At 41.3% G+C, this 22,241-nt stretch overlaps 1 protein-coding gene across 2 annotated transcripts in view; it reads left to right on the top strand.

Moving 5' to 3' along the window:
- LOC129182179 (VPS10 domain-containing receptor SorCS3-like) overlaps positions 1 to 22,241 on the top strand; it is a 220,399-nt gene that overhangs the window by 87,913 nt on the left and 110,245 nt on the right. For both annotated transcript variants that reach the window (XM_054777958.1, XM_054777957.1), the window contains exon 2: positions 14,479 to 14,546. In XM_054777958.1, coding sequence (XP_054633933.1) covers positions 14,479 to 14,546 — 68 coding nt within the window. The remainder of the gene's footprint in view (positions 1 to 14,478; positions 14,547 to 22,241) is intronic.

The raw sequence follows: 22,241 nt of genomic DNA, 5'->3' as shown, positions 1-22,241 counted from the left end.
CGCTTGGGTCCGCTAGGCCAACTCAGAAATCTTGAACGCTGGACCACTGCTGCTTCGCCAGCTTTGCCCGGGCGGTTTGATTAAACGTTGCACAAACTTTGGTGGAGCGGCTGTAAGCATTTTACGAGTGGACACGGGATTGCTGGAACGGTGTCAGGCATTGAAGCAGCGATAAAGCAGCGATCCATTGCAGTGATGAACTTTGGTTTGGCGTTGGTATGGAGGTGTCGGAGGGGGACCAGAATTTGGCTATAACTACGGGGGGAAATGGACCAGGAGCCCATTGGTCTGTTGTGGCATTGCGTTGACTTTAGCGCCCTCTGCTGTACAGTTGCTGAAAATGCTTGTGTTTAGCCAATTCCTTTACAACTTTTCACACAGTGAAACAATCTCTATATACACTGAAGCTAACCTAAGCTTCCATTAAAACGATGTAAAATACAATACAACAAATTCACACTGAATTATGTGAATTATTAGCATTATGTGTTATATGTACAATACATGGATAACTGATCCGCATGCGCAGAACGGCGCTCAATCAACGCTCGCGTCACCTCTAAACCAACGTTCGCTACCGTTAAACCAACTCTAAAGCAACGCCGGCTTCAGCGGTGCACCGCTAGGACAACGCCCGTGTTTTCGACTCTGGCACTGATTGGCTTGCCGTCATCCCAACCCTCTTACCAAAGAAGACCAATCAGGAAAAAGTACTCCTTTTAATTGCAGCTCCTGTCCTGTGCACTGGCAGACCACCGGCGAGCCGTTAACAACAGTTTAATATCAGTGCATAATTACGAGCCATATTTCACCATCGATAACTGTAACGGTGTTGTATCATTTGAAATACTCATTAGTTAGGTTACCCATTACTGGAAAACAGTAACGACAGTTCTAACACTGTAATTCCCGACCGTTAGTCCTCTTGTACTTTGATGGCACAGAGCCAACCATTTAAAGCAGCGTTCTCCAGCCTGGTCTGTCCTGGCCAGGATGTCGGGCTTCTTCCAGGGACACATTGCAGGCCCTCAGATTCTGAGCCACGGTGTCAAGCCAGCGGGTGCAGGGGGCACTCCTGGGGCGTCTCCAGCCGGCTTGGTGAGGGTACAAATTCAGAATGGCATAAGGGGGTGACGTGACCAAACCAGGACATTTTTCGCACTGCTGCATGTCGAGATGCGGGGAGTTGTGTCCACTCTTGAATCTCGGTGTTGGTGACGTGGTAGAGCCGTTTTACTCCCTGAGGGCTCTGATGTCAAAGTCATCGAGCCTGGTTGCCAGGATGTTGTTCAGGGACCAGCTTTCTGACCCGTCGTGTACGTGAGCTAGGTTTCTCTGCGGGACGGAGGTTGCAAGGGCTGTGCTTCTGTCCGTCCGTGGTTTTAGGTCGCCAGTTTTGGATATTGTTGATTTTGTGTCTTTGGCTATAGAAAATATTTTCCATCCATACAGAGGAGGTCTACTTTAAACGTATTGAAATTATAAGACATCTGTGAGTCAGCGTTGTACCATTTGAGTATCTCATTGCCTGGCCGAGCACTCTGATTTTAGGTCATCAAAATGTGTTCACCCTAACGTTACCCCTGTGCACGTGTTGGTTCTTTCCGGGGTCTCAGGCCTCCTTCCACATTCAACAACATGTTTGTCAGTTAAGACACTCCATTGCTTGTACTCTAGGTGTGAATGTGAGTGTGATATAGAACGTAGACAGATGGATGCTGGAAAGATCTCACTTCAGCGGTTGTTGGCAACGTATAAACCTTCCAATTTGCCAGTTATAAACAGCAGTTATACACCTCTTTCAGCACAACAACAATGCATAATCAGGGGCGCTGCTTACCACCAGGCAAGGCAGGCAACTGCTTGCGGCCCCAGCCCAGTTGGGGGTCGCCCAGGGCTGACAAACTTTGAACTTCTACAGCAGCGGTGCTATGCAAAGGGGCCCCCTGTGAATTTTTGCCTAGGGCCCTAACAGACTCTAGACTCCGGCCTCTGTGTGTAATGGTAAATATACAGTTGCACAGCTTGTAATTTATTTATTTTTATTGAGCGATTGAAAGTGTTCTGTGTTTGTTGGTTGGCTGGAAGCTAATTTATGTTTGTAAATGTTGCAAGTAGATGCAATGGGGGCTGGATAATTTTGAGTGTACCTGTATCATGGGTCCTGTGATCATTTGCAGGTCTGAAGTCATATTTGTTTCTCTTTTATGACATTGTCAAGCACTGGCTTCATCAGTCGTCAAATACACCAGTGGTTCTCAAACCTGTGTGTGTGTGTGTGTGTGTGTGTGTGCAAAAAAACACTGACAAAGGCGCCCTTTGCAGTCAAATATCTCGATTTTTAGAGTTTCCAAAGCAGAAAGAGAATGTCAGCATCAATGGGTGAAGATTCAATTTAAACATAAATGTTGGCCACAATGAATTCCAGGTTTTGTGTAGAAGAGACTAACGTGTGCGCCAGCTCCTCTCCAGTAACACATACACGCAAGAGAGACAACCAGTTTCCAATTGCATAATCTAGATATGTTAATGTGACTTTTAAAAAGCCAAACACAATCTAATGGTGTTTACATGCATGTTTACTGTAACAGCTAGTTTTACGCCCTTTCATGCAATATATATTTTTTGTGTGCGTGTGAAGGTACTGGGTGTTGCGTAGTGTTGCGTCTGAGGTAACATTGATGAACTCTTCCTCCTCTGCCATGCGGAAGTCATCAGCTGGTGCTGCACTGAAAGGGTTTCTTGCAGTAAGAAATACCTTTGGAAGTGTGTTTGAAGGGCAGAGATGTGGCTTTTTACACACGGGGTAAGTTGTGCTCTGAAGCTTGTTAACCTCAATAAAAGATTTGAGGCTTTCAAATGAGTCTGTATTCCCATCTGTAACTCACTTCTCCTACATATTCAGTTTTCTCGTGAAAGTTTTCTTATGGGAGGTGTGTTTCGCTGCCCCGCATCTGAAGATTTAGTTCATTGAGTTTTTGAAATATGTCACTGAGATATGCAAATTTCATGAGAAAATTGTTTTTAAACTTCGAGTTGATTTCCTACTTCCTCCAGGAGGATTCTGCTGTCATCCCACAGTTCAAACACCCTGGACAGAAGCTTACCGTATCATCACAAAAAGCTCAGACGCGCTTGACGAGCGCCTGCAGCCCTTCCCCCTGTTTACCTGTCATTGTCTGTACACTGTCCTCCCATTTTTTATCAGCATTGTGTTGATATTAAACTGCTCATTTTCGGTGCTTCTAGTCATCTCACATTTACAGATAAAGAAAGCCTTTCCTCAGATCACCAATGTTGATGAGTCTGACCTAAGTTATTCTTGAGCAGTCCTTGTTGTTGTTGGTCGTTTCATCCACCTACAGCAGTGGTCCACAACCTTTTTGGACACACGGCCCGGCTCGTGCTCCCGCAAATCTCCGCGGATCGGGGTGGTGGTGGTGGGGGTCGTATAGCGATGTAATTTATCTCATTTAGTATGTAATGTGTAAAAGTAAGACGGGAACAACATCAAAATAAAAGCACAAAGTGAATACAGACCCGCCATCCACCACTATAAGCTTGCTAGCATGAATTAACTTGAAGCTGTGCGGACAACAAATATACACATTAGCACTCAATAACGTCATCAAACTTTACCTTTATGCGTTCCCACAGCGTATCAGCATTTGGGAGCAAATATGAAGTGAAAAAACCCCGATAAAAATACAGTATAGTTGACAATCAGTGCAGAGTAGGAGAAGGCTAGCGCACATACAATGGTGCGTTCAAGGACTGTCAAACAAAGTGGGACACTTGCAACAAACAACATAAATATGCAAAAACTTCAAACTATATTATTTTTTGAATAAAATAATGATCCATATTTCCAAAATTGATATGCATTTACTTAAAATTGGATTTAGTTATTTACAAAAGTATTTGTTTTTGTGCCAGGGCCCAGTTCGGCCCCGCCCACGGACCAGTACTGGTCCCCGGAGATGTGGTTGGGGACCCCTGACCTACGGGACAAAACGGTTGTCCCGTATTTCGTCATAAACCTGCTCCTTGATGTCCTTTGACGTGTCATAAATATGCCTTGCAATACTATTGCTGGACAGAGGCTTTTAATTTCCTGCCTGCTACTTCATCAATCATATTAGATAGATGTCAACAGGGGTGGGCAGCATTAATTCCTCAGTGATGATGTGCGGCTTTTTACACTTAGCAACTCTCTATGCCATTTTGAAGAACTCAACAGGCTTCTGTGTGTGCGTAGGATGTATTGTTTGAACATGGAGTTGTAACTTTTTCTGCTTCATGCTGTCTGATGCTAAGACTTTGAGGCACAACACACACTGTGGTGTCACTTTGTTGCCTACCAAAGCCGAGGGCAAGATATGACTCGTCATGCTTTCTTGTCTTTGTTTTTTATGTGATATCTGATGAAGATTCACTGTCAGCTTTACATTGCGCCTAATACTCACCATGCTTTGCTTGCTGCGCTAAATATAGTGCACTGTTTTTTTCATATTCGTCTACACTGGCAAAAAATCATTTTTTTGTCACAGCAAGTGTTACTTTAGTTATACTGATGTGAGAAAACCGTAATGTATTTATTTCAAAATGGTTTTAATGTTAATGTATACTTAGTATTAGGTAGTAAATGTTGCATATTGTTTTTGTTATTCGTTCATTCATTTTTTATGCCGCTTAATCTCACTATGGAATGCTGGAGCAAAGTTAGAGCAAAGTGGAAACAAGTAAAAATACCATATAATACCTATGCAGCTATGCAGACCGTCGTGAGTCGGGTTAGTTTTACCCACTGATGATGTGTTGTTGCAGTAGTAGTAGTAACTTTATACAGGGTCAGATTCATACACACATTACACAATGTGTCAATGTGGCATCACTTTTACCAGCCTGAGATTTGACTCATATTCGGGATCACTAGCGGGAGGTGTGTTTTGTACCTGGGCCTTCAAGCGACCGAGTCCACCTCTTAATACCACCACTATCATGTCACAATTATACAACCCAACTGTGACAAAAACACAATGAAACAATGTGTTTTTGTGCAGCTGTGTTGTGTGTGTCTTGCGGCAAATAATGCAAACAACGATCTGATGGCAGTTCGACAAACCGTCTGAAAAATCTGATTAGAATCAACAGCAATAATTTCATTTCACATGATTTTATCTGTCCAGACTTGATCAAAACAAGCCGGAGGGTGTCCCTTAGTTTGCTTTATAAGGCGACGTGTTATTTCTTCTACTAACACAGAGGATTAAGGACATATGAGAACAGGAGCTATCAACGACTACTGATGGACTTTCATGGGAAGATATTTGGAGTTATGATAAAAAGATATCCATTTGTACGCTGATGAAAGCAATTCTGGAAAATGGAAAAACAAAATATTGGGGAAGAATCTTGAATTGGTTTGAAAATGGGTCTTCCAAGTGGGAGTATATAAGAAGTTATACAACATATCACTGCAGTGGATCACTGATAAGAGCCCGTCTGAAAGGGGCTGGTGTAAAATTTTATTTCTGAGCTGGTTCCCTTGGAGTTCACACGAATGATGTACACAACTCAGTGAACACTCGCACAAACTTTGGCCACGCCATCTGGCAACCCAATCCGAGTGTAACAGCACCCCATAATCATGGTTCAGTACGTGTGTAACATGGCGCACAGAAAACTGCAAACTGCTGGTAGGTAATTCTCTAATAAATACAAATTTGAAATAAAAAGAAAAAAAAAAGTTTAAATACTACAAAATAATACTGTATGTCATAATTTTAAATGTTTCTTGTGCAACGATGCGGACAAGTTTGAGCCGTCTGAATTCTTATTTTATTTTCGGAAGAAGAAAGTTCCTTATTGTCTGAAGTGCGGCATTAATACTGCCGTTCCCCACCTAGAGATGTGTTGTGACCGAGTTGTTGAACACTTTTTTACTGAATCGTCTCTGTTAACTCATTCGCTTGCTCATGCCTGCTCCCGCCAGCTAAATTAAAAAAGACAACCAGTCAACATGCTGTTAATTGTGCGAATGCATTTGTATACATGAAATCGTTAGCAATGGATCTTGTCCTTGGCTCAAATCAAATCTCCTTTCCCCTTCTTGCTTGAGCAAAGACTCGGCTTTCATTGACTCACGGTTACTTCCACTGACTCGAGTGTCATTATGGGTTACTGACGAAAACTGGAGTTTCTCTGACTCACGGGTGCTCTACGAAGACTTGAGTTTCACTGACTCACAGGTGATTGACAAAAGCTCGAGTTTCACTGACTCACAAGTGCTTGACAAAGACTCAAGTTTCACTGATTCTCACGTCGACAACATTTGAGTTTTACTGACTCACATGTTCTTAATGAAGACTCGAGTTCCACTGATTTTCGGGTGCTTGACAAAGAGTCAGATTGCATTGACTCACAACTGTTCACCAAAGACTTGGGTTTAATTGAGTCACGGTTACTCGACAAGATGTTTGATGAAGACTCAAGTTTAAGTGACTCGTGGGTGCGTGACAAAGACTTGAGTTTCACTGACTCAAGGGTTGACAAAAACATTTTACATTTACATTTTACTGACTCAGGGGTGTTCGACAAAGAGTCGGGTTTCACTGATTCATGATTATTCAACAAAGACTTAACTTTCACTGACTCACGGGTGCTCGACAAAAACTCATGTTTCATTGACTCAGGGGTTCTTAACAAAGACTGGAGTTTCACTGACTCATGGGTGCTCTATGAAGACTCGAGTTTCATTGACTCACAAGTGCTTGACAAAGATTTGATTGCCATTGTCTCATGGGTGCTTGATGAAGACTCGAGTTTGTGTTCAACGAAGGTTCGGGTTTCATTGACTCACGGTTACTCGACAAATACTTGAGTTTCATTGACTCAACGGTTGTTGACAAAGGCTTGAGTTTCACTAACTCACGAGTGCTTGATAAAGACTCCAGTTTAACTGACTCAGGGTTTGACAAAAACTCAAGTTTTACTGACTCAAATTTACTGACTTTACTGACTTCAACGAAAACTCGGGTTTCATTGATCCACTGTTACTCAATGAAGACTCGAGTTTCATTGACTCACGGCTGCTCAACAAAGACTCGAATTTCACTGACTCATGGGTACAACGTATTGCGCATGTGCGAGTTTCTGTGCATGCGCACTTTGACGAGTGACTAGAGTAAATGGAGTACCTGATTTACTTCAGTTTGTGACTCTTGTCAAGTTTCCCATCACTACAGCATGCTGCTTTCGTTTTGTCCACTTTTCTTTGTCTGTTTACGTATTTCACCCCGAAGACAAAGTCTTCCCAAAGTGGAGACTGTAACGACGGACGTGGGATTTCAAGTTCTGGCTTCTTCTTGCCACTATCGCTAGTCATGAATTCTTCTAGCCAAAGGCTAGGGCACCACTGTATTTGTTTACAGAGCAAAAGCACGACTGTATAGTGAGGCAGTTATACTTCCTGTCCATCACATATTGTGTTTAGTGGGAAAAACGAAGCTGTTTTTTTCATGATGTATGATGAATTTTTGTTTTCGCTTGCATGTCTCTTGTTGAAACTGAAATCTGACTGATTATTTAGGAGTACGGATGTAAGATAAAACATTACATTATCACAGCTACTGAGTTGAGTGGTATCACACGTCCGCTTCAGTTGGACAAAACCGACAAGGGTGGGAGAGAGGCAAAAGCCAACTGGGGCACATTCATACTTCAGAGGACTGGGAAGAAATGTGACAACTAAAAGTTATGTTCAACAAAACACAGTCACGGGGACGGGGAACAAAGAAGGCACAGAAACGATAATGAAGTGAGATGAGGGGGACTTCTAAGCTGAGTGAATACTCGGTACGTAAGGTAATGGCAGGGTGAACAATTCTGCTGAGAAAAAAAATAGAAAGATAATATATATGCAAGGGGAGGGATAAAATAATCAAGGGGACTTTGGTCCATGATGAGTACAAGAAAGTAAAAGTGGGACAAAAGAAGGGATAGAGACAGATCGAGAGAGAGAATGTGTGTGAGAAGGAGTGTGAAGAGGGAGAGTGATAGATACATGAGGTAGAGTATGATGTCCAAAACGGCAGGATTGTGCAGTAATCTCTCTCCTGTGTCCTTAATGGCGTCACAAAACCAAATATCAAACCCATGAGAATACCACACTGCATGTTACATTTAATATTAGAGATGCTCGATACTGACTTTCTGAATGATATCCAAGACCGTCTACCACCTCATTACCAATAACGATACCCAAACTAATATCATGGAGCGAACACATTACGGTAATCCCTCGACCATTCGCGCTCTGAATTTCACATCTTCACTCCATCACGGTTTCTCAGAAATATCTTAACTAATAAATCATGGCTGTTTCATGGTTGCATATCGGCTATTATTACTCAAAAAGTATGCATATTTAAGCATATTTTACATATTTTTTTTTACCTAAATAAAGCATTTTCAGCATAAAAATGCCTAAACGTAAAATACAAATACAAGGCATTCCAAAGACGCATTCAAATGTTGTGATGCTTTGTAGTGTTCTACATTGGTCACTAGGTGTCAGTAATGTTACTGTAACATTTGGTGAGACACACAAGCACCAGATTTGATCGCCGGAACTAGAGGCTTTTGTTGCAGGTTTGAATTATCCCACAACAGGCACAGTAATCCTTAACACGGACTACTGTTGTAGCTGTAACCCACACAAAGCTAAAACTCTGAACCCATGACATCACTTCCTGCTCCCCAAGCACCGGAACACATTTACAGCAACACACACGTGCACAAGTAATATTTATGTCTTATTTGACATATTTTCTTTTATTATAGCTACTATATTGGGTAATGCAAGAGTAAAGGTGACTACAGGGGTGTTATTTCATGTCTAGATGGCTTTGATAATGTTGAACAAACATTTAGAAGGTTGTAAACAGGTTTTCTATGTTGTAACTGAAAATATTCCATTTATAAATAAGGAATCCTACGTAAGTATGGAACCAATTAACCACAATAAACGAGGGGATTGTAGTACAGTGCTAAAATGCTACTTTGTGATTCCGAGTGATTGTTCCTGAGGTGCGATATTAAATTAGAGCTACTGAAGGATGATGCCTTACTCCTCCCTCGCATAACCATGGCTTTACAGTCATTGCACATTGCATATTTACAATCCAAAGGCCAAACTTGGAAATAATTCCAGACTGTGGAGCACATTTCAGTTTGATGTGGTGTCACTCCCGGGTCGATATCATAATCAGAAGAAAAAAACAATAGCAATATGATTCAGTATCTCATTTTTATGCCAATATCGGCCAATAATGTTGGAGATCCCTACTTAATATGTAACAAGATCAATAATGAGGGTCTAGGAAAATTTCGAATCATCCTAAAATAAGAACTACAACAACCTATAACACTATGTGCGATTCATAATGAGGATTAATGAGAATTTACACTCCATCTCTCATTTGACCCCATTCAGGGTTACAATACAGTCGTGGAATGCATCCCTCAATGTGTTTGATGCTTGCTATTGGGTTTTTCACTGAAATTTAATAAAAGGGATTCTGTGTGCCGGCGTCCTCTCCATGGCAACCCATTGCCCTACTGCTATCAACTGACATTTTGTCTCATAAACTGCTCTTTCCAACTGGGAGCAAGTAATTGCTGTGCTATTCACATATTACGGGGAAGCTTCATCATGTTCAGATAACGATCAGCTCCAGCTGGCCTTTAAGTGTCAGCCCAGTCAGTGTTTGTTTGCAGATTACTAAAAGTTTACAGTGGTGCACAAACTGCGACAATAGATGCTGTTTTATTTCTCTTAAATCCTAAAATTAAAAGTTTTGTTGAGAGTGGAAATTACAATGAGCATGCCAACAATAAACACTCGAGGTGCCACTTTTTCCAAGACCTATGTGCTTGCATGCTATTCATGCGTCAAATCTTCTCTTCTATTTAGCTGCTGGACAAACATTTGAAGCGTAAAATGAATTATGAAGATTGAGTAATTAAGAAAAGAGCCGATTAAGATTCCCAAGGCACTTTGCTAATGCTAAGACAGGGGTGGTGGGGTTTGTTTGGTTTGAAAGGTGGCTTCAATTAGTTTTTTATTATTCATGTTATCATCATCACAAAGAGAATTGTAAAAAAAAGTCTGTCCTTACCTAAACCTGAACAGTAATCCCTCATTTATCGCGGTTATTTGGTTCCACAGTGATTATAAATCAAGTATTTTCATAATTAGAGAATAGAAAACCTGTTTATGACCTTCTAAATACGGGTTATGACATTATTAGAGCCTTTTAGACATAAAATAACACCCCTATAGCCACCTCTACACTCATATTACCCAATATGGTAGACGTAATATGATATCTTTATTTTTACTTCCTGTTCTGTGCAGTACTTCCTGTGGTGGAGGTAGCCTCATCAGTGTAACATTACTGACACCTAGTGACGACATATCACGTCTTTGAATGAGTCTTCTGAATGCCTTATATTTGTGTTTTACTTCATTTAGCAATTGAAAATGCTTAATTTCGGCAAATCATATGTAAAATTTGCTTTAAATGTGCATATTCTTTAGAACGAATAAGCCGTATTTAACCACAAAACAGCAATGATTTATTAATTAATCTATTTTTGAAAAAACAGGATAAAGTGAAGCTAGTAAACATCAGTGAGGTTAAAGGCTGGTGAGCCACATGACATTTTTTTCAAACTTTAACGCCTTGTGCTTTAATGAATGCCAATAAAGGTTGATCATTGAGAGGATACCAAGAAAAACAATAATATAATACAATAGAATAATTCAGTTAAGGTGAAGACATGTTTTTAATTCTGCTGAATCCCATTTCATTTTTTTTTTTTTTCATATAAAACTGGAAGCCATGTGTGGTATTGCTTTGCACTTCCTGGCCACCATAGCTGTGCCTCGCTGTAGAAAGACGCCAGCAACCAGCACCTGTCGCATGTGCCCCACCCCTTCATTGCAAGAGGACGGGGAACTGCGCTCCTCTCTGCGTGATTTCTCTGTATTGTATTGACAACATGGTGACGAACAGAAATGGACATTCAGTGCACATAGATGTTCTGTCGATCATCTTACATTATCATTCATTAGCGGTGAGTACCCATATATTTTATCATTTAAAATGCATTTAATAGGTGTGTGAGGCATATTTGGGGTGGGTTTGGAGGGGGAGGAGTGAGCTGGTGTAGGGTTCAGTGGCGCCTCGATGCAGCATCATTGCTCAGGCTTTGTTAGATTGTCAAAAGTAGACATTTTTATGTGGTTCTCAATTACTTGTGTTTAGAGATGTCCGATAATATCGGCCCACCAATTTTATTGGGCTGATATTGGCATAAAACTGTAATATTGGTATTGTTTTTTTCTCTGTAATGAAAGCCGATATAGCCCTTTAAGCGCCCAAGACGCAACATTGCTGAATTTGGCAGTCCACGAGGCGTGTGCTTTAGCCGATGCTTTGCTTGGCCATTTTGAGATGGGTGGATGTATGGATGGATGGATGGATGAATTGATGGATGGATGGATGGATGGATGGATGGATGGATGGATGGAAGGATGGAAAGATGGATGGATGGATGGATGGATGGATGGATGGATGGATGGATGGATGGATGGATGGATGGATGGATGGATGGATGGATGGATGGATGGATGGATAGATGGATGGATGGATGGATGGATGGATGGATGGATACTTTATTGATCTCCAAGAGAAATTCACATTTCCAGCAGCTCTTCGAAAATCACATAAGAAAATGTTTTAAGAAAATGTCTTAAGAAAAATAGAATAAGAATAAATAAATACGGAACAGATCGCATCAAATTTGTTGTGCAATAATAATAATAATAATAATAATAATAATAATAATAATAATAATAATAATAAAAATACAAAATAAGGTAATAAGTCCAGTCCAGTTCTTCCACAACAGAAGGTATGTGATGTCACACATATCGGTATCGGTTGATATCGGAATCGGAAATTGAGAACTGGACAATATCGGCATATCGGATATCGGCAAAAAAGCCAATACAGGACATCCCTACTTGTGTTTGCTATCCGTGGGTAGTCACGGGACGTGACCCTTGAATCGCCAACATCTACCGGATACATACTGTACTTGAATGACATAAAGTGCCTTCATGAATCAAATGCAGAAATGAACATTTAATTATGATGCGCATCAGCATGGCAAGATTTGTTTTTCGAGTAAATCAATATAATTGTCCTTCTGGTGTTGCTCGGCCACATACCAGAACCATCCGAAGGGTCTGGTGAGCAGCATCTGCATATTATTGTCTATTGCCTTGCTGGGACTTTGAAACGCAAACAGAAGTAAAAGAGTACTACAAGCAGATATGTTGATGAGGATGAAGGCCCTGGTACACAGGTATTTCATGTCTCCAGGGATAGAGTTTGTGCTTGTCATAACTTAAGCGCGTTGCTGATGTCTTCCGGATCAGTCAAGGCCCAACATCTTTTGTGTCCGCTCCCAGCTTTGTGAATCACGTCAGGGTTGTCAGGTTGTTTTTTACAAACATAAGCTGGGAGGGATGTGCTCATAACCGACATGGATGCTAATGAGAAAGGGCAGAAACAATTTAGTCTGGGAAGGAAAACAGTACACAAACAGCATGCATTATGTACGAGTATCTTCCTCTCGTGCGTCAATGTCTAGTTCGTGGCAAATTTGTCTAAAATATGCACCTGTATATTAATGCATATATCCCCCTGCAATACAAATAGCAAACAAACAAGTGGGAGGTGTCAAAGGGCACTACATTTTCCAACCTGTGAATCGTCTCATTTATCTCGGTCATTGTATTCCGCTTATCCAAACAGGCTTCATGAGTTCGTGCACAAAGACTAGTTAGGACAGCTCTGGTCTGAGGGGATGGTCTAACGTAGAGGCACGCCCAAACAAGAACGGTTTCCCTTTTGTGGTGCGAAACAACAGTTGCTAGCACCTGTGCCAGCCAACGACCGCCATTTGAGTGGAATCACCATCATTTGCATTCCACTCAGTTCTAACAATGGCTGGTGGCTGTGTCATGTCTATTTTTTAGAGGGTAAATTGAATCTTTTAGGAAGGGATGAAAGGACACCATTGTATGCGGGGCAGAGGTGGTGTCGCAGACCTCCCCCTCTGTTATTGGCTTTTCAACCTTGACGTAGACCTCTTACAAATCTGTCAAATCTGTCCAGACTATATACATTTTTGTCCACTCTTTCCTAAAAGATGATTTACCTCGCAACACACATTCTGTCATAATAAAACTGTACCAGTTGCATCTTGCCTTTGGTGGCCATTAGTATCATGAGCATTCATATTGCTCCCTGATATTACATCCACAATTAGCACTAAAGCTTTTCAAGTACCCTTCTGCAAGCAGAACTAATTCCTGCATGGTTTTTACCAGAGAAGCGACAAAAAGCATCGATTCAAATGAGTGGCTGAATCACCGTGAAACAATCTTATAGGTTTATTGTTTATCTTTGAAGGAAGATCAACTGCTCGTTCAAGGTAGTGTTGCTCACGCTAATCGTTCTTAAATACGGCAAATGTTTATTGACAGATCAGACACTCAGACATCACTAAAAAATATCGATGGTGATGATTTCAGAAATCTTGTTGGCACACATTATGAAGTACGATACGGCAAGGTCATTAAAAGCTTTTTTTCACAATTTTTTTGTTTGTTTTATTTGTGTAACATTCTCATTTGAGTTTGCCAAATGAATGTGCCTTACAGGGTACCATAGTATTGTTGCAACTAAGTATTACCAGGTTTGGTGCAATGCTGCATCACATATTGACTAATATTGCAAGATTCAATGTGCCAAAGGGTAAAATACTGTACAACAGTTTGCTACACGCGATACTGTATGATAACTGAGAAAGTGTACAAGAACCAAGGCAAAATGATCACATTTTTGTCAAAAAATCAAACTGGGGCATTTATATATAGAGAGCTTTTATAGAGATATAGAGGGTATATCTATGCTTAAGCCAGTGGATCTCAAATAGTGGGGTGGGGCCCCCCCTCGGGGGGCGGTGAACTGTCGGGGGGGGCATGAGAGGCAGGGAGGACTTTCAATATCAGTGTGGACCTGCCAACATGTATGAATTTGTCATATTCAGCATGCAATTTGACTCTTGAATACGCTTGTCTTCTTCACCACTCTCCATTTTCTTCCATTTCGCTGGTTTCAGTTTCGAGTTCAGTCTGTACCGTACAGATAAATACATAGATATTATCAGTTTCTCAATAGTATTTCCAGTGAGGGAGGGGTGCACAAAAACCTTTTTCTCCCCCAGTGGGGGCAACAGAATATTTAGCATAATAACAGCAAATAATTGAGAACCGCTGGGTTAAGCTAAGCCCCTCTGAAAACAAAGAATGTGATGGTTAATTTCCTCTGTTTACAGGTTATCCTGATTCTCACCAAGCTGTATGACTTTCACATTGGCAGCGTCACTGAGAGCACTCTTTGGAGGTGAGTGCATTTGAATATCCTAATTCCTATCACATAATATCATAGGGGGGAGACTGGAACGTCCTGGAGTCTAACCAAGTCAAGTTTGGCATGCTTTTTCTAGTTTAATATCAGTCCAAAATAAGAGGGTTCCCTGTATTTTCCTGTGTGTTCTTTTAAAACTGTACAAACACACACAAAAAAAATCAATGCACTGCTCTGAAGACATTGTAAGCGTCGTGTAACTCGTCAGTTTACCTTGCAATTTAACACTACAAGCTGAGAAGGACATGAACATTGTTAATTACGTGGACATTACGTGTTAATCATTCTGTATGACCGATGTCCAGGGTTGTCTGCTAATTTCTGTCCATTTTATGAGGAATAATCATTGGTAAAATCAGTCAATCAGTATGAATGTATGAATTTTGTCATTCATCCAGGTCATTGTATTCCCAGGGTATTGAATCGATCAAAACTGGACGGTTTAGGTTGTCACAGAAGATGTTTCGCTTCTTATCCGAGCAGGCTTTATCAGTTAATGCTCAATGGCTTGGTGGGACAAACAATAGTCTGACTAGATAGGACAGCTCTAGTCTCAGGAGTTGGTGCAGGACTCAAAGTATTTATCCTCTAAAAGAAGAGGTTTGTCCAGACCTTCACATATGTTTACCTCCTGGCAGGCCTGCAAGAGCACGAAGGAAGTATCCGAGCACTTACAGAGAAATAGATCGCTCACAAAATAGGCTCACAGTTTATGCACACATAAGCAAAAAAAGTCTCGTGATTAGCTCTAGCATTGTATGGTATGGTATGTGCATATGATTTGTGTTAAAATAACATTATACATTAACCATAACCTCAATGTAATCCTGCAGAAAATAGGATCAGGCATTCTAGTATAATCCAATGTGCTCTGTTATGTTAATATTTACTGCACATGGGTGGGTTTGAGGTCCCTAACCATCCATCTTGTTCTGGTAATGTGGAGTGCGGTCACAGGAGCAGAAGCCCGAACAGAGGTGCCCATAGCTCCCTCTCCCTGACCACTTTGTCCAGCTCCTCAGAGGGGATCCGCAGCCGTTTCCGGGGTAATCGAGAGACAGTTTCTCCAACATTTTCTGGGTCTTCCGTGGGGCCTCCTCCTGATGGGATCTGCCCAGGGAGGCATCCCATCCAGATGGCCGAGCAAATTCATCTGGCACCCAATGTGAGGGAGCAGCAGCTCCATTCTGAGCCCCTTCCGGATTACCTGGCTTCTTAACCTATCTCTAAGGGAGAGTTCAAACACCCTGAAGAGCATGTGTGTCAAACTCCCGGCCTGCGACCATTTGAAAATAACAATGGAACCGTCCCGCATTGCAGACATCATGAAATTATATGACATTGTGCCTGCACTTGTCATCACCCGCTTATTTCTATTGCAACTACACATGGACAGTATATTATTATTATTGTCATTATTGTTATGATTATTATTATTACTATATTATGTATGGCTCAAACTGCACTACCATTTTTACTAAGAGTGCCATTCACCGCCACCAAGAGTAAAGATAGTTTAAATGTACAAGACTTAAAATTGTACGACTACGGTTCTGCCGGACTCCCGAAAACTACCCGACTGGAGTTATACATCTCCTGGATTGCGATGTTTCTGTGTGGATATAAAATACTGTAACTAAAAGTGGCCTTTGAGTTTTGACCCCCCTGCTGAAGAGGAAACTTACTTTGGCTGCTTTTATCCATGATCTTATTCTTTCGGTCACATCGGTTGACCGGTAAACCTTCACCAAGATCACTGGTGGCTGCACTAATCCGCCTGTCAATCTGCCCACGCCGTCCTGTCCTAAAGATGCCAAGATGCTTGAACTTCTCCCCTCGGGCCGGTATCTTTTGCCCAACTCCAACCTTTACCCGAAAGAAAAAAAATAATCATCAAAACCCAGCGTCTTGGATATAATCTTAAGAATGTTAAAGTTACGTTGTTACTGTGTTTGGAGTCATATAATTTGGACGGACATGTTGGAGGAAGTAAGAAAACAGTCACAAATGAAAGATGACGCACAATGATTCACAATAAACTCAGTTTATGTCACAATATATTTTTATATAATTTCTTCACTTTTTCACGACACGCTTGCATTGAAATCTTCCCCGCCTCGTCTCTCTGTGTGTGCCTGGCCTACAGCATACCACTACATTTGCTTTCTTTTGTCTTCTTTCACAAAATGATGTGATCTTAGTCTCTCCTCGCATGCGACTGGCATCATCGTGTACCCATTCAATAAAATCCTACCCCTGCCTGCATGGATTCGTAGCAGAGCTAGGAGCGAGTGAAGCACGACTTTATGTTGGGGGACCGCCATTTTCCAAAATCAGCTCCACTGCAGCAGTTCTGAGAAAATGTTAGGTTTGCTCTGTCATTTGTTTCTCTGTTATAGACTGAGATGACGTCAGGGAAACAGAATGATGCACCCTTTTGGCAAAAGGTCAAAGCAGTGGCAACCTGCCAAAGTATTGCCCAGTCAGTCTGTCAATTTTAATGAACATCATGACCTTAAACCATAAAAGCTGTCAGCTTGTGCTTATTTTTCAAAGGTATCGTCATATCTCAGCAATAAATGATGGCAAGTTATTCATTGCTGACAATGGATACACTCAGCATGACAGTTTGTCTTCAGAGACGTTCAGTCCTGTTAATTTGACCTCTGGAGAATTGACCCTCTTTGGCAGGCGTGGGCAAACTATGGTCCGCAGGCCATGTGTGGCTTTTTAATCCACCATGCCAGACGTTTCCAAATTATTACTTAATGAAATCTTGAACTATTGAAATGATTTCAGTGTTTTTTCAAGAAAGATACTCTGCGCGTCTTAGTGATATACAGGTCATTACGGTAATCATAGAGACTATGACTATGAGATTAGGCCACAGCAACTCCAGGAAGACAAGGTTCTGATAGAAAGCAGAATGGGTGGGGGTACAGAGCAGCTCCAGCCTGTGTGATGGAGAGGGTCAGAGAAGCAAGCTTTCTACGACAATGTTCTGCAGGAAAGTTATATCTTATATTGAATGGACATGTTTACCATTTGTTGCTGTTGTCGCTTTTTTGCTCTTTTCAAACATGTGGAGGAGGTAATTTAGGAAGTAAACAACAAGGGACGTTTGCGTACTCTTGAGATAATACGCGGGTATCCACTCATCACTGATCTGGCACTCAATGGCATACAGGGGAAGAAAATTGTGCCTTTGCCTTCATCCTGATATAATTTTCCATGCTCACATTACCCATAGCAGGTATGCCATGAGAGCTGTTAAAGGTTTTGCAGCAACATCATCAAAGGAAGGGAGCCTACCCTAATTTTCTAAACCAAAGTAGTTTCTGCAGTTTTAAGAGTAAATAAATGGTCATAAGAGAATTATCCGCTCGGTCATTAAGCCAAGAAGCTTTGGTTGCGTAACATGCTGTATATTTTCACACTGAAAAGGGTGCATTGAATATACAGTCAATAAATAGTGCAATATGTCAATAATCTGGGTTGAAAAAGTCAATTAACTGATGGCCATCTGCCTTGAAGATTTCATAGTGAAATATTCCATGAAGTCACAGTTGCTTCTCAGAATTCTAAAAAAGCTTTGCAGGCTTGCATGTTTTTGTCTATTCTGCTTGTTGCAGCGTCTTCTCGTGCTGCTCCGCTTGTATTTTGCCTCTAACCAAATGTTTATTTTTTTGTTTACTTGCTCTATGTTGTTTTTGGCCATGTGCTTGTTTTGTTCTTGTTAGATGAGTTTCCTTGTGGGATTTTTGTTCTCCCCCTTCGGACAGTGAGGATTTTATAGCAGTCCGTTCATGCCTGTTGTGTTACAAGTGGCTGTTACACCGGACGTTGGAATCCAAAGCAGAAACTGACAAGGAATGTAAATAGCTGGTGTGTAATAGGGATGAGCGAGTACAGCACTTTCTGGATCTGGATCAGGATCAGGATCAGGATCTGTATGTGTATCTGTATTTGTATCAAGATCAGGATCAGGATCCGTATCTGTATCTGGATCTGGATCAGGATCAGGATCAGGATCAGGATCAGGATCAGGATCAGGATCAGGATCTGTATCTGTATCTGTATCTGTATCCGTATCTGTACTCGGATTGGGTGGGGTGTGATTTAACCAAAAATGTGTGGGGCTTAAATTGGTACATTATTTTAAGTCTGAAATTGACATTGATTGATTAGAAGTTGATATATGTATTGTTTATTATTCAGCTATATGTGTACTGTGTAATTTCTTCCAGCATATTTAACACATCCGCATCATGGCAAGCCCCTGCTCTCTGTTATGACGACAGAGAGCGGCAAACAGAGACTGCCGCTCTTTCACAACTTTATTCTAACCTGAACACATCAACAGCAGTGCAATTCAAACACCATATATGTGTTTCCAACTCTAAACAAACTTTCGTCATTGCAACGACACTTCCTCACTGTCACTAGACAGACCGCGAGATGCATTCACAGACACTCTGAACATCACTTCAACGTCCTTATTATGTGCGTATGTATGGTCTAAATCAGGTCACCAACACGGTGCCCGCCAGCCTGTTCTAAAGATAGCTCAAATAGTGCCACTTACCTGCGAGCTGCATCTATTTTTTGTTGTTGTTTGCTATTCTTGTTTTTACGCAAGATGTTATAGCTGAGATGTTATGTTGCTATTCACTTGTGTTTATGTCTCGAAAAACACAAAAAGAAAAAAGGGCAGTCCAATAACCATCAGACGGCATCTGCAAGAGAAGGATTGCAAGAAGAAAAAATGTCTTCAAAGGCCCTGTCTCCAACATGGGACATTGAAAGGTGGAAGAAAGTTTTATTCTCTGATGAGAAAAAATGAAATCTCGACAATACTGATGACTTCCAACGTTACTAGCATGACAAAGAGATCCCACCACACGGCACAGTGGAGGGGGTACCATCATGATCTTGGGTGCTTTTTCGATCAATGAAACAATGGAGCTTTAGGTTGTGGAGGGGCGTCAAACGGCAAATGGCTATGTGGAGATGTAGCAGGGGCCATCCCCCATGACTGGAAGCCCTCGTCTGTGTGGTAATGACTGGCTTTTTCAACAGGACAAAACTGCAGTTCACAATGCCCGCCTGACAAAGGTCTTCTTACCGAGGAATAACCTCACTCTTCTGGACCACCCTGCATGTTCCCCTGATCTAAATCCATTGGAGAACATTTGGGGATGGATGGCAAAGAAAGTTTACAAAAGTGGACATTAGTTCCAGATAGAGGATGCCCTCAGTGTAGCCATCTTCACCACCTGGAGCTACATTCCCACTAGCCTCCTGGAAAAAATGGCATCAAGCATGCCCAATCCAATATTTCAGCTGATTAACAAGAATGGCACAGCTACTCATTACTGATTCCTTTTTCTAACATTTAATTTCAATTTTGCGGGGATTTCTGTTTTTTGTTTTTTTTAGCTATGGTCTTAAACTTTTGATCAGCTGATGAACAGCCTATTTCAGTTTAATGTTTGTTTTCAATAAATTGCTGACTAAAATGTTTTTGTATCACTCCTATTTCTTCTTTTTGCATTTTCAAGCTCTTCTTAGAACTTCCTAAAGATCCAACAGTTCAAAATGTAAATTCTTGCAATTTTTCAACCAGTCTTAAAATTTCAGTAGTGTCCATCGCGGGATGACAGTCACGTGGGCCCTCAAAGCCTCAGTCAAGGTGATGCAAACCTGAATGGGCGAAGTGAAAGAGAGGAATCTTAAAGTGTGCGGCATCTCTCCATGACTTCTTGTATTCTATGCAGTCGGAATGGGGTCATTTGGAGGAACATCCTCTCAAATTGCATCATTTTGCCAGGTACACTCACAGGCGATGTGATATTTTACAGGTCAGTGCGTCTAATAAGTACTCAACTCTCAGAGATACCCACAAGATATCTGTGACCTTTGGCAAATGGACTTGGTGTTTCCTTATTTTCCCCACCATTGCGACAAGCCTAAATTGAACAGCACTTGCTTTAAAAAGAGCCAGACTTAAGAGACAACCTTATTGTAATTTCAAACCTATACAATGTAAGGAAGTTCTTGCCTGAATCCTGATTTAATCTAGATTAACATAAAGTGTCCCCCATTATAAGTTAGCAAACCATCTGTATTGTGCTCCATTTGTGAAACGCCAAGACACAAACAAAGTGATCCTCCAATCTTATTTATTAATGTTTACAACCCTGCGATTGGCTGGCGACCAGTCCAGGGTGTACCCCGCCTGTCGCCCGAAGTCAGCTGGGATAGGCTCCAGCATGCCCCTGCGACCCTAAAGAGGAGAAGCCGTATAGAAAATGGATGGATGGATGGATATCATCTGGTACACTTTGGATAATGAGGTGTTCTTTTAACTGTCCATAGTTTTCTCTACCTATCATTCTGAAACAGAATGAACATGATCATGGGAGAGTTTCGGGGGGGTTGTCTGTTAATCCCGACCAAACAGAGCGTGCTTTTCCATCACTGAAGACAAAAATAAAGGCAGCAAGACCTGCAGTGGCTCCAGTGAAAGCCTGGAAAAACATCTCCAGGGAGTAGTGATGTGCGGTACCACTGATTTTCGTTGGATAGTGACCTGTTGGTGATGTAGTTGGTGGCATGGGTGCTGTGCTAGGTACTACTCCTACTGCACATACAAAGGCCAGTTAAACAGAGGAACCAGTGCCTGATCTGTTAAGATTACAGATGAGAGTGTTGCCAAATAGTCTGCCAGGGAGCATGCGAATATGAAGAAAGTTTGAGCAAAGCAAAAACATTATTATTCATTTACTTCTTGTTCACTTTCTTACCTCGGTGAAACTTCACTTTCACATGTCAGAGTTTTAAGTTATACTTGATGGGCTCTGGAGCTGCTTATCAGAAAGAAGAAAGGTAGCAGATAAAGGTTCTGTGGAGTCGCCTCGGATGACTCCCACTCACCTTCCAGGAGAGTGCTTTTTTTCCACTTGAAAAAGTGACAAAGGTATGTATATTTACTCCTGTGCTGTTGCAAAAGATTCCCACCGTGAAATGAGCATACAATCAAACAAAAACATTCAGGGCATGCACAGGGTTCTTACATTTTCTGTGCGGCTTTTACAGCTCCTACTTCATCAAGTCAACAACTTGTGTTGTGATAAATATTTGAGAGTTGTGAATTCCCAACTATTAAGTTGACAGAAAAGGAAAAGAATGGATGTATTGAGTCTGCATTGAAAAATAACACTGAACACTGAATATCAAGGAACTATGGCAGACGTCACTAAAAAAGTTTGTTTCAAAATGCTCTATTGTAACATGGTTGGAAAAATGTATTGAATTTATTGTGTTACTACTGTTTGGCCCTCCCATTAGCACTCACTTATGCCTGTTCCCTAACACTTCCTCCACCATCGTCGATACACTCTTGAACAAAATCTTTACACTAGAGGAAAATTGCAAGTACAGTCAACGTTTATCGTTTATCATGCGCTGTGGAACACATACACACGACATTTATGATGGCGCTATCATTGGACCAAGCTTTTTTTTTCCCTGAGTGTCATGTTGCCCCTCCCCACAACATTAAATTCACAAGAGAAGAAGACAAAGCCAGAGGGAGGGGGCAATGTTTACACTAACGAGGACACAGACTATACGGAAGCTGAAATAAGTTTTTTTAAGTTTAAGTAAAAG

The sequence above is a fragment of the Dunckerocampus dactyliophorus genome, chromosome 6, assembly GCF_027744805.1.
Source record: "Dunckerocampus dactyliophorus isolate RoL2022-P2 chromosome 6, RoL_Ddac_1.1, whole genome shotgun sequence".
Classification (NCBI taxonomy): Eukaryota; Metazoa; Chordata; class Actinopteri; order Syngnathiformes; family Syngnathidae; genus Dunckerocampus; species Dunckerocampus dactyliophorus.
Note: the sequence above shows the minus strand (reverse complement) of the source record. Positions and strands in the feature narration are given on the sequence as shown.